The following is a 17,725-nucleotide window of genomic DNA, read 5'->3' as shown; positions in this document are numbered from 1 at the left end:
CCAGAATCAAACAGGAGAGAGCTTCGATGATTTTGATAGCACCTGCATGGCCACGCAGGACTTGGTATGCAGATCTGGTGGACATGTCATCCGTTCCACCATGGACTCTGCCGCTGTAGCAGGACTTTCTGATTCAGGGTCCATTCAAGCATCCAAATCTAATTTCTCTGCGTCTGACTGCTTGGAGATTGAACGCTTGATTTTAGCAAAGCGTGGTTTCTCTGAGTCGGTCATTGATACCTTAATTCAGGCTCAAAAGCCTGTCACCAGGAAAATCTATCATAAGATATGGCGTAAATATCTTTACTGGTGTGATTCCAAGGGTTACTCATGGAGTAAGATCAGGATTTATAGGCTATTATCTTTTCTCCAAGAAGGATTGGAGAAGGGATTATCAGCTAGTTCCTTAAAGGGACAAATATCTGCTTTGTCTATCCTTTTACACAAGCGTCTGGCGGATGTTCCAGACATTCAGGCGTTTTGTCAGGCTTTAGTTAGAATCAAGCCTGTGTTTAAACCTAGTAAATGTAATCGTTTAGCTGAGGATGGCGAGGGAAAGGAAGTGGGTTGTAATTCTTATATTCAAGGACTGAATCACTTTGTATAATACTTATAGTCCCAGAATCCCAGAACCTAATGCAATAATATACATAGAAATGTACAGATATGTGTGCAAAGAGATTTGCAACACACAAAAAGAAAGACTGCAGGTTACTGGATTGTGTAATAACTGTACCCACTGTAGGTAAAGGTCAGACACATAAAGAATAAGTAAATGTAAGAATCAAAATCATCCAATCATACTCATTTGTACTAAATAACTTTATTAGTGAAAAAATATATTGAAAGTCCGACTGGACTCATACACATGCGCACACACACACATACAATTAAAACTAGCTGGAACTCAGATATTATTATTGGTATATCAAATAGCACTCACGCGTTCAAATTATAGTAACTAGCAGGGATTCTTAACTATTTATAGTGTTACAATGTTGAACCCTGTTAGTATATAATAGATTGTAGACAGTAAGAAAAAATAATTGCTGTATTAGTTAGTCCTCCTTCAAGGCAAGTCTACACTAAGTAGGATAGGCAAAAACACTATATAATCTGAGGTTCTGGGTATTAATGCATAAATTAGCCAACCCAAGCACGGCCTTAAATATCTGCGTGTTTGAGTCCTAAACTGAGTGAGAGTTGCACTAAAATTATTGTTTTCGATACTATTGCTAGTAATAGTTCAAGTGGTCAGTATATAGGCCCCATAGATATAAAGTATAAGCCTTGATTTAAGAGACAAAATATGGTGAGTGCCTCTTATTGAACCACAGTATAGCTGTTTGCTGTGGTGTTTGTGACCTGGTATTCAGGGTGAGTATATTGGTATCAATTAGCATAAACCGATATTGTTTGCTACAAACTAACAAACCTTGTCGCAATTTTAACACATCCAATAGTAGTGCTTAATCAGCTAGTTTGAATGCTGTGCAGTTAGCCTGCTTTTTATCGTAAGTTAATGAATTTATAAAATAAATTAGCATAAGCCGCTATTGTTTGCTACAAACTAACAAGCGTTTCAGCAATTATAACACATCACATAGTAGTGCTTTATCAGCTAGTTTGAGTGCTGTGCAGTTAGTCTGCTTAATACCGTAAGTTTATGAGTTTTAGAAATCTGACCCCTATTATCGTCAGGAGAATTACCACTGAAATACTTAGAAATATCCCATTACAAACAGCCACCAAGTTAAATCGTCTACAATCAACGTAAATGAGGACTAAGCTACAAAAAGGTCTCTTCTATAGCGGAGACCTGATTACTTTTAACTGTCTATAGATATTATGGTTGTGTCAAGAGTGCTATGACTGAGTCAGCAAATTAAAAATTAGGGGTTCAATAGCCCCGTGTTCGTGCCCCTGACGCGCGTTTCACATTACGCTTCCTCAGAGTCTCCGCTATTGAAGAGACCTTTTTGTAGCTTAGTCCTCATTTACGTTGATTGTAGACGATTTAACTTGGTGGCTGTTTGTAATGGGATATTTCTAAGTATTTCAGTGGTAATTCTCCTGACGATAATAGGGGTCAGATTTCTAAAACTCATAAACTTACGGTATTAAGCAGACTAACTGCACAGCACTCAAACTAGCTGATAAAGCACTACTATGTGATGTGTTATAATTGCTGAAACGCTTGTTAGTTTGTAGCAAACAATAGCGGCTTATGCTAATTTATTTTATAAATTCATTAACTTACGATAAAAAGCAGGCTAACTGCACAGCATTCAAACTAGCTGATTAAGCACTACTATTGGATGTGTTAAAATTGTGACAAGGTTTGTTAGTTTGTAGCAAACAATATCGGTTTATGCTAATTGATTCCAATATACTCACCCTGAATACCAGGTCACAAACACCACAGCAAACAGCTATACTGTGGTTCAATAAGAGGCACTCACCATATTTTGTCTCTTAAATCAAGGCTTATACTTTATATCTATGGGGCCTATATACTGACCACTTGAACTATTACTAGCAATAGTATCGAAAACAATAATTTTAGTGCAACTCTCACTCAGTTTAGGACTCAAACACGCAGATATTTAAGGCCGTGCTTGGGTTGGCTAATTTATGCATTAATACCCAGCACCTCAGATTATATAGTGTTTTTGCCTATCCTACTTAGTGTAGACTTGCCTTGAAGGAGGACTAACTAATACAGCAATTATTTTTTCTTACTGTCTACAATCTATTATATACTAACAGGGTTCAACATTGTAACACTATAAATAGTTAAGAATCCCTGCTAGTTACTATAATTTGAACGCGTGAGTGCTATTTGATATACCAATAATAATATCTGAGTTCCAGCTAGTTTTAATTGTATGTGTGTGTGTGCATGTGTATGAGTCCAGTCGGACTTTCAATATATTTTTTCACTAATAAAGTTATTTAGTGTGCATGTGTATGAGTCCAGTCGGACTTTCAATATATTTTTTCACTAATAAAGTTATTTAGTACAAATGAGTATGATTGGATGATTTTGATTCTTACATTTACTTATTCTTTATGTGTCTGACCTTTACCTACAGTGGGTACAGTTATTACACAATCCAGTAACCTGCAGTCTTTCTTTTTGTGTGTTGCAAATCTCTTTGCACACATATCTGTACATTTCTGTGTTTAAACCTGTTGCTCCGCCATGGAGTTTAAATTTAGTTCTTAAAGTTCTTCAAGGGGTTCCGTTTGAACCTATGCATTCCATAGATATTAAGCTTCTATTTTGGAAAGTTCTGTTTTTAGTAGCTATCTCTTCGGCTCGAAGAGTTTCTGAATTATCTGCTTTCCAGTGTGACTCACCTTATTTTGTTTTCCATGCTGATAAGGTGGTTTTGCGTACCAAACCTGGATTCCTTCCTAAGGTTGTTTCTAATAGGAATTTCAATCAGGAAATTGTTGTTCCTTCTCTGTGTCCTAATCCTTCTTCCAAGAAGGAACGTCTGTTGCACAACCTAGATGTGGTTCGTGCTTTAAAGTTCTACTTACAAGCAACTAAAGATTTCCGTCAAACATCTTCATTGTTTGTTGTGTCTTCTGGAAAGCGGAGAGGTCAAAAAGCTACGGCAACCTCTTTCTTTTTGGCTGAAAAGCATCATCCGTTTGGCTTATGAGACTACTGGCCAGCAGCCTTCTGCAAGGATTACAGCTCACTCTACTAGAGCGGTGGCTTCCACATGGGCTTTTAAAAATTAGGCTTTTGTTGAACAGATTTGTAAGGCGGCGACTTGGTCTTCGCTTCATACTTTTTCCAAATTTGATACTTTTGCTTCTTCGGAGGCTATTTTTGGGAGAAAGGTTCAACAAGCAGTGGTGCCTTCCGTTTAGGTACCTGTCTTGTCCCTCCCTTCATCCGTGTCCTAAAGCTTTGGTATTGGTATCCCACAAGTATTGGATGAATCCGTGGACTCGATACATCGCAAGAGAGAAATTTATCAGGTAAGCATAAATTTTGTTTTCTATGTGCCTCGTGCATTTTTCTATGTTAGAGGGCTATGCTGTTTGCATTTTTTCCCCATTCCTGAAACTGCCATATAAGAAATTGATAATTTTGCTTTATATGTTGTTTTTTTCTCTTACATTTTCAATCTGATCCTGTCTCAGAAACCACTGTTGGAACCCTGCTGCCTGATAACAGTTCTACCAAAACTAAGTGTATCTGTTGTAAATTTGTGGATATTATATCTTCAGCTGTAGTATGTAATAGTTGTCATGACAAGCTTTTACATGCAGAGAATGTATCCATCAGTAATAGTACAATGCCTGTTGTTCCTTCAACATCTAATGTACATGATATCACTGAATATAAAAGATTTTATTGCTTATGCGATTCAAAAGGCTTTGTCTGCTATCCCGCCTTCTAATAACCGTAAAAGGTCTTTTAAAACTTCTCATAAAGTTGATTATTTCAAATGACTGACAAGATACTGAATTTTCCTCCTCTGATGAGGATCTATCTGATTCAGAAAATCCTACCTCAGATATTGACACTGACAAATCTACTTATTTAAAATGGAGTATATTCGTTCCTTGTTAAGAGGTGTGGATTACGTTGGATATTGAGGAAACTAGTCTTCTTGATATTAAAACTAGTAAATGTTTAAACTCTGTTTATAAACCTTCTGTGGTTACTCCAGAGGTTTTTCCAGTTCCTGATGCCATTTCTGATATGCTTTTTAAGGAATGGAATAGGCCTGGTACTTCTTTTATCCCTTCTTCAAGGTTTAAAAAATTGTATCCTTTGCCAGCAGTTAGTTTGGAGTTTTGGGAAAAGATCCCCAGAGTTGATGGGGCTATTTCTACTCTTGCCAAACGTACTATTATTCCTATGGAAGATAGTACTTCCTTTAAGGACCATTTAGATACGAAATTTGAATTTTATCTAAGGAAAGCTTATTTATATTCTGGCTATCTTCTCAGGTCTGCAATTTCTATGGCTGATGTTGCAGCTGCATCAACTTTTTGGTTGGAAAGTTTAGCGCAACAGGAAACAGATCCCGATTTGTCTAGCATTTTTCACTTGCTTCAACATGCTAATCATTTTATCTGTGATGCCATTTTTGATATCATCAAAATTTGTTAAATCTATGTCTTTAGCTATTTTAGCTAGAAGAGCTTTGTGGCTCAAATATTGGAATGCTGACATGGTATCTAAATCTAGATTACGATCTCTTTCTTTCCAAGGTAATAATTTATTTGGTTCTCAGTTGGATTCAATTATTTCGACTGTCACTGGGGGGAAGGGAGTTTTTTGCCTCGGGATAAAAGACCTAAGGGTAAATCTAAAGCTTCTAACAGTTTTCGTTCCTTTTGACAAAATAAGGAACAGAAACCCAATCCTTCCCCCAAAGAATCTGGTTCCAATTGGAAACATTCTTCAAGTTGGAATAAATCCAAGCCGTTTAAGAAACCAAAGCCAGTCCCCAAGTCTGCATGAAGGTGCAGCCCTCATTCCAGCTCAGCTGGTAGGGGGCAGATTAAGATTCTTCCAAAGTATTTGGGCAGATTCTGTCCAAAATCAATGGATTCAGAGTATTGTCTCTCAAGGGTACTGAATAGGATTTAGAGTAAGACCTCCTGTGAGAAGATTTTTTTCCTCTCACGCAGCCCAGCAAATCCAGTAAAGGCTCAGGCTTTTCTGAAGTGTTTCAGACCTGGAGCTTTCAGGGGTAATCATACCAGTTCCGTTTCAGGAACAGGGTCTGGGGTTTTATTCAAATCTATTGATTGTCCCAAAGAAAGAAAATTCATTCAGACCCGTTCTGGATCTGAAAATTTTGAATAGTTTTTGTAAGAGTGACAACTTTCGAAATGGTGACTAGAAGGACTATTCTGCTCTTTGTTCAGAAAGGTCATTATATGTCCACGATAGACTTACAGGATGCATATCTTCATATTCAGATTCATCCAGACCACTATCAGTTTCTGAGATTCTCTTTTCTATACAAGCATTACCAATTTTTCGTTCTTCCATTTGGCCTAGCGACAGCTACAAGAATCTTTTCAAAGGTTCTCGGTGCCCTACTCTCTGTAATCAGAGAACGTGGTGTTGCAGTTTCCCCTTATTTGGACGATATCTTGGTACTAGCTCAGTCTTTACATTCTGCAGAATCTCACACGAATCACCTAGTGTTTCTTCAAAGACATGGTTGGAGCATCAATTTACCAAAAAGTTCCTTGATTCCTCAGACCAGGGTCACCTTTTTAGGTTTCCAGATAGATTCAGTGTCCATGACTCTGTCTCTAACAGACGAGACAATTAAAATTGGTTTCAGCTTGTCGGAGCCTTCAGTCTCAATCATTCCCTTCAGTAGCTATGTGCATGGAAGTTTTAGGTCTCATGACTGCAGCATCGGACGTGATCCCCTTTGCTCGTTTTCATATGAGACCTCTCCAGCTTTGTATGCTGAATCAATGGTGCAGGGATTATACAAAGATATCACAATATCCTTAAATCCCAATGTTCGAGACTCTCTGACTTGGTGGTTAGATCACCATCGTATAGTTCAAGGGGCCTCTTTTGTTCGTCCAACCTGGACTGTGATCACAACAGATGCAAGTCTTTCAGGTTGGGGAGCTGTCTGGGGATCTCTGACAGCACAAGGGATTTGGAAATCTCAAGAGGCGAGGTTACCAATCAATATTTTAGAACTCCCTGCTATTCAGGGCTGTTCAGGTTGGGCCTCTGTTGAAGAGAGAACCGTTCATTTGTTTTCAGACAGTATCACAACTGTGGCATATGTCAATCATCAGGGTGGGACTCACAGTCCCCAATCTATAAAAGAAGTATCTCAGATATTTTCTTGGGCGGAATCCAGCTCCTGTCTAATTTCTGCGGTTCATATCCTAGGTGTAGACAATTGGGAAGCGGATTATCTCAGCCGTCAGACTTTACATCCGGGGGAGTGGTCACTCCATCCACATGTTTTTTCAGATTGTTCAAAATGTGGGGTCTTCCAGAAATAGATCTGATGGCTTCCCATCTAAACAAGAAACTTCCCAGGTACCTGTCCAGGGATCCTCAGGCGGAGGCGGTGGATGTGTTATAAGCAGGTTGGTAACACCAAGGAACTGCTAACTTCTTGCCTCTAGTTCTTCTTCCAAGAGTGATTTCCAAGATCATCATGGAACAATCGTTTGTGTTGCTGGTAGCTCCAGCATGGCCTCACAGGTTTTGGTACGCAGATTTTTTTTTTTTCGGATGTCCAGTTGCCAACCTTGGCCACTTCCTTTAAGACCAGACCTTCTGTCTCAAGGTCAGTTTTTCCATCAGGATCTCAAATCATTAAATTTGAAGGTATGGAAATAGAACGCCTAGTGCTTAGTCATAGAGGTTTCTCTGACTCAGTGATAATACTATGTTACAGGCTCGTAAATCTGTTTCTACGGAGATTTATTATCGAGTTTGGAAGACTTATATTTCATGGTGTTCTTCTCATAAATTCTCCTGGCATTCTTTTAGAATTCCTAGAATTTTAGTTTCTTCAGGATGGTTTGGTTAAGGGTTTGTCTGCAATTTCCTTGAAGGGACAAATCTCTGCTCTTTCTGTTTTATTTCACAGAAAGATTGCTAAGCTTCCTGATATTCACTGTTTTGTACAGGCTTTGATCCGTATCAAGCCTGTCATTAAATCAATCTCTCCTCCTTGGAGTCTTAATTTGGTTTTGAAGGCTTTACAGGCTCATCCTTTTGAGCCTATGCATTCTTTAGACATTAAACTACTTTCTTGGAAAATGTTGTTCCTTTTGGCAATCACTTCTGCTAGACGAGTTTCCGAATTATCTGCTCTTTCTTGTGAATCTCCTTTTCTGATTTTCCATCAGAATAAGGCAGTTTTACGGACTTCATTTAAATTTCTATCTAAGGTTGTGAATTCTAACAACATTACTAGAGAAATTGTTGTTCCTTCTTTGTGTCATAATCCTAAGAATTCTTTGGAGAGATCTTTACATTCTTTGGATGTTGTAAGAGCTTTGAAATATTATGTTGAAGCTACTAAAGATTTCAGGAAGACTTCTAGTCTATTTGTTGTCTTTTCTGGTTCTAGGAAGGGTCAGAAGGCTTCTGCCATTTCCTTGGCATTTTGGTTAAAGCTTTTCATTCATCAGGCTTATTTGGGGTCGGGTCAGGCCCCGCCTCAGAGAATTACAGCTCATTCTACTAGATCAGTCTCCACTTCGTGGGCTTTTAAGAATGAAACTTCAGTTAATCAGATTTGCAAAGCAGCAACTTTGTCTTCTTTGCATACATTTACTAAATTCTACCGTTTTGATGTATTTGCTTCCTCGGAAGCAGTTTTTGGTAGAAAAGTTTTTAAGGCAGCTGTTTGATTCCACTGCTTATGTTTAAGTTTTTTCTTTTTATTGATGAGAATAAACTTATATTTTGGGTTGTGGATTATTTTTTTCAGCGGAAAATGGCTGTTATTATTTTTATCCCTCCCTCTCTAGTGACTCTTTTGTGGAGTTCCACATCTTGGGTATTACTATCCCATACGTCACTAGCTCATGGACTCTTGCCATTTATATGAAAGAAAACATAATTTATGTAAGAACTTTCCTGATAAATTAATGTCTTTCATATTGGCAAGAGTCCATGAGACCCACCCTTTTTATGGTGGTTATGATTTTTTGTATACAACACATTTATTTCCAAATTCCTTTTTTTGATGCTTTGTACTCCCTTTTTTTTTTCATCACCCCACTACTTGGCTATTCGTTAAACTGAATTGTGGGTGTGGTGAGGGGTGTATTTATAGGCATTTTGAGGTTTGGGAAACTTTGCCCCTCCTGGTAGGATTGTATATCCCATACGTCACTAGCTCATAGACTCTTGCCAATATTAAAGAAATTAATTTATCTGGTAATTTCTTATTTTTTTTAGCATTCCAACAATGGTCTCAATGTACTAACCTAGGTGCAGGCAAGATTGCTGACATTGGAATCTGGCCTCCCGGCTTCATATCGAAGGGCAGCTGACACACTGGCCCCTATTTATCAAAGGTCTTGCGGACCTGATCCGACAGTACGGATCAGGTCCGCAAGACCTCGCTCAATGCGGAGAGCAATACGCTCTCCGCATTTAACATTGCACCAGCAGCTCACAAGAACTGCTGGTGCAATGCCGCCCCCTGCTGACTCGCAGCCAATAGGCCGCCAGCAGGGAGGTGTCAATCAACCCGATCGTTTCTCAGAGCAGGCGGACAGGGTTATGGAGCAGCGGTCTTTAGACCGCTGCTTCATAACTTCTGTTTCTGGCGAGTCTGAAGACTCGCCAGAATCACAGGCCCACAAGCTCCATCCGGAGCTTGATAAATGGGCCCCATTATGTCCACTACCCGAGTATTTCATAACCCATTTATTGAGTGTAAAGCTGTCCCAGGGATGGGCCTACCAATCACCCCAAACAAACGCGTTTGGGGTGATTAATTTATCCAGCAGAGATGGTAAAAAGCAAGTGGTCTAGTGACCACTTCTTACATTGTGGAAATCAGGATGTGTGGGTCTGGCCTGCAAGGGCTCAAGAGCAAATTGCATTGAGCCCTTAGTGTGTTTTTTTTTTTTTTTTTTTTTAAATAGTCTTCTTATATCTATCTGTGTTTAGATTTTTACACATATAAATCCTATATGCTTTTCACACACAACTAAATTTAGTGTTTTATTATGTTCTTCACAACAATGCATTTTTTTCTTTTCTAGGTTTTCGGATTCCTAAATCTGATATTGTGGGCAGGAAATGCTTGGTTTGTATACAAGGAAACAAAGCTACATTCCGAACCACTGCCCTCTGATACGGAAAAAGGCCCTGGAAATGATCCCCCTCCTTCATCGATGTAATATGAAACAAACGTCCAGCTAAATATTTGTGGCACCACAGTTTTTTTTCTTCATCGTGTGTTGTTAAGAAGCCATTGGATACTGTATATGTTAAAAATCAGTGGATGTTTCTGCTGAAAATAGTCTTTAAACTGTGATACAGAATTGTTTCTTTTGCAGTATGTTTTTTGTGGGAAAAATATGGGCGTGAGACAGTTTATGAGCTTTAAGCAACACTAAGAGGTTTTAGATAATTCTGTCCAAAATTGTGTTTCAATTTGACTTGTATTAAATACAGCACACAGTACTGTTCTAATCCTAGGATACGTTATTGGGGCCTCTCCTAAAAGGGACATAGTTGTGCGCATTAACATTAATTAATCCCTTCCATTTGTACATTTGCAGCATAATAAAAAAAACTACAGATGTAAATTTGCATCTTGTATGCAGCATTGGTCTGGTTTTAATTCTCAGCTCATGTTTGTTACCTGAAAGTAGCGTAAATACAGCCAACGAGGGGCTGTATCACCCATGATATTAAAGGGACATGAAACCCTTTTTTCCTTTCATGATTCAGATGGAGCATACAATTTTTATCAGATTTATTTCTATTTCAAATATGCTTGGTATCCTTTGTTGAAGCATATCAGGTGAGCCAATGACAAAACATGTCTGTGCAGCCACCACTCAGCAGCAAGCTCCCAGTAGTGCATTGCTGCTCCTGAGCCTGCCTAGGTATGCATTTCAACAAAGGATACCAACAAAAGCTAATTAGACAAGTAAATTGGAAAGTTATTTAAAATTGCATGCTCTATCTAAATCACAAATGTTTTGTTTATTTTTTTTACTTAACTGTCCCTTTAACATGAATGCAATGTATGCATTCTCTCCTCACTCCAATTGCTGAGTGTTGTTTGTTTGAAGAGGTCTGCATAGGTCCATACATAACTCACATTGCATAGCACGTAAAAGGTTTCCTGATTTTGTTTAAATATGTTTTTGTGTTGGAGAGTTGACAGGGCCAACCCTGCATAAAGGTTAAAATATATTCAAAATAAAAATGTTTTATATGTATGTTGCAAATGCAGAAATGTAAGTGATTAATGTTAGCGCGTCACTTCCATGTCTAATATAAATTATAGCTATGTTCTTTAAAGGCTTGCAATATTTTGAAAGTTTAACATGCACATCAGAGTAATAGAACTGCTTTTTTATATTCTACATTTATTTAGAAGTTGTTTATTATGTTAGTTTTATTATACAAATTCCCAAGTTTCAATGTTTCTTTATGAAAACTCTTAAAATTGTTTAAATTTGAAAAGCTGGTGCAGGTTAGTTATTTGCTCTTGCTTGAAAGAAGGAAAAAAAAAGTAGATCTGTGCATTGAGGTTTCAGATGCCTCCAAATGCGTTAGGTGGTGGTCCCTCGCGCCTGAATGCACATATCTAAAAAAATAAATCAATAAAAATAGTGATTTCATTTCCCCCTTTGCTTGGGTTGATAGTTTAATGTTTGTGTACATGACCTATTTGTTCTAAAGCATTTGTACCTTCAAAAATCGTATTAAAGATATGTTTGTGTTGTATTTTTATTGCTGCTTTATTACTTATGTAGCGAGGAAAAAAGAGCAGTGAGTCCCAAAATGTGCAAATCCTTTCGTTTATTGGATCCGAGCAATAGGGTACAATAAGGTGCTCCCTGTTATCTTATGCGTTTTGCGCATGCTTACATGCGCTTTATCAGAGACTATTTTCTCTCCTACGCTGGAGCCTTAAAAAAGATGAATGGACCAATGGATGCCAGGTATTAATTATGTTGCTATTATTACTTATATGCATAATACACATATCTAGTTGCCTTTAAACCATCAGTAAACTTCTGTTATTTGATATAGTACAGGCATTATTGAATTAAATGGTATAATTTTCCATATACATTTTTACAAAGTCACATAATGCAAGCGAACATGGTCGCTGTACCTGTTTGTACTCCAGGATCACCCCCATTTTGCCTTTGATGAGGATACTGCCCGTGATGGTAATAATATCCCTGCTGTTTGTTCACCAGCATATTCTCATCTGGAGATTTGTTTAAAGATAAAATGTTCTAAAAATAATTATATTTTTATGCTAAAAGATGTATTGAATGAATTCATTATTGACTGTATATGATGGTTATACATTTCTCTTGTAAGATGTATAGAGTCCACGGATTCATCCTTACTTGTGGGATATTCTCCTTCCCTACAGGAAGTGGCAGAGAGAGCACCCACAACAGAGCTGCCTATATAGCTCCCCCCTTAGCTCCATCCCCCAGTCATTCTCTCTGCCTGCTTAACTGCTAGGAAGGGCAAGAGAAGTGTGGTGACAAAAATGTTTTTTATTTTCTCAAGCAAAAGTTTATTTTAAATGGTACTGGTGTGTACTATTTACTCTCTGGCAGAAAAGGGATGAAGATTTCTGCAAGGAGGATGATGATCTTAGCACTTTGTAACTAAGATCCACTGCTGTTCTCACAAGGGCTGAAGAGTACAGGAAAACTTCAGTTGGGGGAATGGTTTGCATGCTAAGCTGCATATGAGGTATGTTCAGTCTATATTTTTCTAGACAGACTGTGTTAATTCTAGAAAAGGCTGGCAATATTCCCATGAGGGAAGGGTAAGCTGTATTCAGACTCTTGGATAGGAATTTCAGCTTGCTTGAAGGGCTCATTAGTTACTGGTGACACTGTTATAAACAAAAACATGTTTTTTTTTTTTGTTTTGTTTTTTTTTTCCAGTGAATGATGCAATTATAAACGTTTCTCTTGTTAAGTGTATCCAGTCCACGGATCATCCATTACTTATGGAAAATATTCTCCTTCCCAACAGGAAGTTGCAAGAGTCCACCCACAGCAAAGCTGCTATATAGCTCCTCCCCTAACTGCCATATTCAGTCATTCTCTTGCAAGCCTCAACATAGATAGGTCGTGAGAGTCTGTGATGCTTTATACTTAGTTTATTCTTCAATCAAAAGTTTGTTATTTTTATGTTTGAATAATTTTTATTAATTTTCAGAAATAAATCATAACAAGAAGAAACATACCTTTCTCTCCTTTTACCTCTGTTGCTGGAAGACTCGGAGATAAAGTTTACAATAGCATATGATTGACCTTCCTGCAATTCAACTTATAGTCTTAATAATGAACTATGGTATCACAATTTACAAGAATGGAGTCTTGCAGTTCCCGTTCATGCATGGTATAAGTTCCATGGTCTTACATTCTTTCCAGAATTCTTCCTTTTGATTATAGAGAGAATTGTTCTTTTAGAATATCTGGACTTGTATTTATCTTATCTAAACATTTAACAGGAAAACATCATAAAGTAAATAATATCTACTCCACTCTAGGTGGTCATAACTAAATAGGATATCGCTGAGAGAAGGTGAGCTAAAGAGAACTAGATTAAAGGGAGGTGGGGAGGGGGGATATGATGTGACGACATATCCTCTTTTTTTGTCTGTATGATTCATCTATTAGTCTGTGTTATATGTATTTTAAGGAGTAAAGTCGGTTGTGATCATATAAACCACCTTGAGTAACATTTCCTTGAGTGTTCACATCATTAGGGCTCACTTAGTTATCCAGTAATACCATACCGCTTGGACCGTGTCTCTGTTGTCTAGGGTATTTGATGCCATCTCATACATAGTATATGTATGATTAATTTCTCCAACATAGGTGTGTCCGGTCCACGGCGTCATCCTTACTTGTGGGATATTCTCTTCCCCAACAGGAAATGGCAAAGAGCCCAGCAAAGCTGGTCACATGATCCCTCCTAGGCTCCGCCTACCCCAGTCATTCTCTTTGCCGTTGTACAGGCAACATCTCCACGGAGATGGCTTAGAGTTTTTTAGTGTTTAACTGTAGTTTTTATTATTCAATCAAGAGTTTGTTATTTTAAAATAGTGCTGGTATGTACTATTTACTCAGAAACAGAAAAGAGATGAAGATTTCTGTTTGTATGAGGAAAATGATTTTAGCACCGTAACTAAAATCCATGGCTGTTCCACACAGGACTGTTGAGAGCAATTAACTTCAGTTGGGGGAACAGTGTGCAGTCTCTTGCTGCTTGAGGTATGACACATTCTAACAAGACGATGTAATGCTGGAAGCTGTCATTTTTCCCTATGGGATCCGGTAAGCCATGTTTATTTCGATGGTAAATAAGGGCTTCACAAGGGCTTATTAAGATTGTAGACTTTTCTGGGCTAAATCGATTCAGTTTTAAAACATATTTAGCTTTGAGGAATCATTTTATCTGGGTATATTGATATTATAAATATCGGCAGGCACTGTATTAGACACCTTATTTCTCTGGGGCTTTCCCAAAGCATAAGCAGAGCCTCATTTTCGCGCCGGTGTGGCGCACTTGTTTTTGAGAGGCATGGCATGCAGTCGCATGTGAGAGGAGCTCTGATACTTAGAAAAGACTTTCTGAAGGCGTCATTTGGTATCGTATTCCCCTTTGGGTTTGGTTGGGTCTCAGCAAAGCAGATACCAGGGACTGTAAAGGGGTTAAAGTGTTAAAACGGCTCCGGTTCCGTTATTTTAAGGGTTAAAGCTTCCAAATTTGGTGTGCAATACTTTTAAGGCTTTAAGACACTGTGGTGAAAATTTGGTGAATTTTGTACAATTCCTTCATGTTTTTTCGCAATTGCAGTAATAAAGTGTGTTCAGTTTAAAATTTAAAGTGACAGTAACGGTTTTATCTTAAAACGTTTTTTGTACTTTATTATCAAGTTTATGCCTGTTTAACATGTCTGAACTACCAGATAGACTGTTGCGTACATCAACCATCAGGGGGGAACAAGGAGTTCCCTAGCGATGGAAGAAGTGACCAAAATCATCCTATGGGCGGAGTCTCACTCCTGCCACCTGTCTGCTATCCACATCCCAGGAGTGGAAAATTGGGAAGCGGATTTTCTGAGTCGTCAGACATTGCATCCGGGGGAGTGGGAACTCCATCCGGAAATCTTTGCCCAAGTCACTCACCTGTGGGGCATTCCAGACATGGATCTGATGGCCTCTCGTCAGAACTTCAAAGTTCCTTGCTACGGGGCCAGATCCAGGGATCCCAAGGCGGCTCTAGTGGATGCACTAGTAGCACCTTGGACCTTCAAACTAGCTTATGTGTTCCCACCATTTCCTCTCATCCCCAGGCTGGTAGCCAGGATCAATCAGGAGAGGGCGTCGGTGATCTTGATAGCTCCTGCGTGGCCACGCAGGACTTGGTATGCAGATCTGGTGAATATGTCATCGGCTCCACCTTGGAAGCTACCTTTGAGACGAGACCTTCTTGTTCAGGGTCCGTTCGAACATCCGAATCTGGTTTCACTCCAGCTGACTGCTTGGAGATTGAACGCTTGATTTTATCGAAGCGAGGATTCTCAGATTCTGTTATCGATACTCTTGTTCAGGCCAGAAAGCCTGTAACTAGAAAGATTTACCACAAAATTTGGAAAAAATATATATGTTGGTGTGAATCTAAAGGATTCCCTTGGGACAAGGTTAAGATTCCTAGGATTCTATCCTTCCTTCAAGAAGGATTGGAAAAAGGATTATCTGCAAGTTCCCTGAAGGGACAGATTTCTGCCTTGTCGGTATTACTTCACAAAAAGCTGGCAGCTGTGCCAGATGTTCAAGCCTTTGTTCAGGCTCTGGTTAGAATCAAGCCTGTTTACAAACCTTTGACTCCTCCTTGGAGTCTCAATTTAGTTCTTTCAGTTCTTCAGGGGGTTCCGTTTGAACCCTTACATTCCGTTGATATTAAGTTATTATCTTGGAAAGTTTTGTTTTTAGTTGCGATTTCTTCTGCTAGAAGAGTCTCAGAATTATCTGCTCTGCAGTGTTCTCCTCCTTATCTGGTGTTCCATGCAGATAAGGTGGTTTTACGTACTAAACCTGGTTTTCTTCCAAAAGTTGTTTCTAACAAAAACATTAACCAGGAGATTATCGTACCTTCTCTGTGTCCAAAACCAGTTTCAAAGAAGGAACGTTTGTTGCACAATTTGGATGTTGTTCGCGCTCTAAAATTCTATTTAGATGCTACTAAGGATTTTAGACAAACATCTTCCTTGTTTGTTGTTTATTCAGGTAAAAGGAGAGGTCAAAAAGCAACTTCTACCTCTCTCTCTTTTTGGATTAAAAGCATCATCAGATTGGCTTACGAGACTGCCGGACGGCAGCCTCCCGAAAGAATCACAGCTCATTCCACTAGGGCTGTGGCTTCCACATGGGCCTTCAAGAACGAGGCTTCTGTTGATCAGATATGTAGGGCAGCGACTTGGTCTTCACTGCACACGTTTACCAAATTTTACAAGTTTGATACTTTTGCTTCTTCTGAGGCTATTTTTGGGAGAAAGGTTTTGCAAGCCGTGGTGCCTTCCATTTAGGTGACCTGATTTGCTCCCTCCCTTCATCCGTGTCCTAAAGCTTTGGTATTGGTTCCCACAAGTAAGGATGACGCCGTGGACCGGACACACCTATGTTGGAGAAAACAGAATTTATGTTTACCTGATAAATTTCTTTCTCCAACGGTGTGTCCGGTCCACGGCCCGCCCTGGTTTTTTTAATCAGGTCTGATAATTTATTTTCTTTAACTACAGTCACCACGGTACCATATGGTTTCTCCTATGCAAATATTCCTCCTTAACGTCGGTCGAATGACTGGGGTAGGCGGAGCCTAGGAGGGATCATGTGACCAGCTTTGCTGGGCTCTTTGCCATTTCCTGTTGGGGAAGAGAATATCCCACAAGTAAGGATGACGCCGTGGACCGGACACACCGTTGGAGAAAGAAATTTATCAGGTAAACATAAATTCTGTTTTTATTATATATTTCCGTCCAGGTGGGGCTCCCTGTTTTCCAGTACCTAGCTATACACGTCCTTGTGATTGTGCATAGGATTCTGATAAATGTGTTGATGTGTTTATTGTATATGTTTATATGTTCGTGTAGGAGGGCCTGTTGTATTGTGAGCTCGATATTTTCGTCTAGGATTTGACTAAGGAAGGTAGATAGATGTCTCCAAATTCCTCTGATTTCTCTGCAATCCCACCACATATGTCTATATGTTCCTACTTCCCCACATCCTCTGTAGCAATAGATATTTCCTTGTGCGTGCATATGAGCAGTTCTCGTGGGTGTTAAGTACCAGCGGTAAATGGTTTTAGTAACATTTTCTTTAAGGTCTACACTTATAAGTCCCTTCTCTGCGTTCTGAAATATTGTTTCCCATTCCTTAGTGTCTTTACAAATATGTAGTTCCTTTTCCCACGCCACCATGGTTGATGTTTTTGTGTTGTTCTGTGTAGCTTGTATGGCTATGTATAGGATGGAGATAGCATGTTTATCGCGGTCTGCTGATTTACAGAAGAGTTCTATTGTGGTGGTGTTGCTTTCTCTCGGGTTTTTCATATATGCTAAAAGTTTGTTATTTTTAAATGGCACCGGAGTGTGCTGTTTATCTCAGGCAGTATTTGGAAGAAGAATCTGCCTGCGTTTTTCTATGATCTTAGCAGACGTAACTAAGATCCATTTGCTGTTCTCACACATTCTGAGGAGTGAGGTTCTTCAGAGGGGGAATAGCGTGCAGGTAAGGTATGTGCAGTAAAATATTTTTCTAGGAATGGAATTGACTAAGAAAATACTGCTGATACCGAAGTAATGTAAGTAAAGCCTTAAATGCAGCGATAGCGACTGGTATCAGGCTTATTAATAGAGATGCATACTCTTATAAAAATGTGTTTTAAAACGTTTGCTGGCATGTTTAATCGTTTTTTAACGTACATTGGTGATAACACTGTAAT

At 38.9% G+C, this 17,725-nt stretch overlaps 1 protein-coding gene across 1 annotated transcript in view; it reads left to right on the top strand.

The window, feature by feature from the left end:
- The window catches only part of SYPL1 (synaptophysin like 1), a 122,228-nt gene extending 110,767 nt beyond the window's left edge, over positions 1-11,461 (top strand). The window contains exon 5 of the mRNA XM_053716564.1: positions 9,760-11,461. Within this exon, the coding sequence (XP_053572539.1) occupies positions 9,760-9,897 (138 nt within the window). The 3' untranslated portion in view covers positions 9,898-11,461. The remainder of the gene's footprint in view (positions 1-9,759) is intronic.
- The last annotated feature ends 6,264 nt before the right edge of the window (positions 11,462-17,725 follow it).

The sequence above is a fragment of the Bombina bombina genome, chromosome 6 (assembly GCF_027579735.1).
Source record: "Bombina bombina isolate aBomBom1 chromosome 6, aBomBom1.pri, whole genome shotgun sequence".
NCBI classification, from domain to species: Eukaryota; Metazoa; Chordata; class Amphibia; order Anura; family Bombinatoridae; genus Bombina; species Bombina bombina.
Note: the sequence above shows the minus strand (reverse complement) of the source record. Positions and strands in the feature narration are given on the sequence as shown.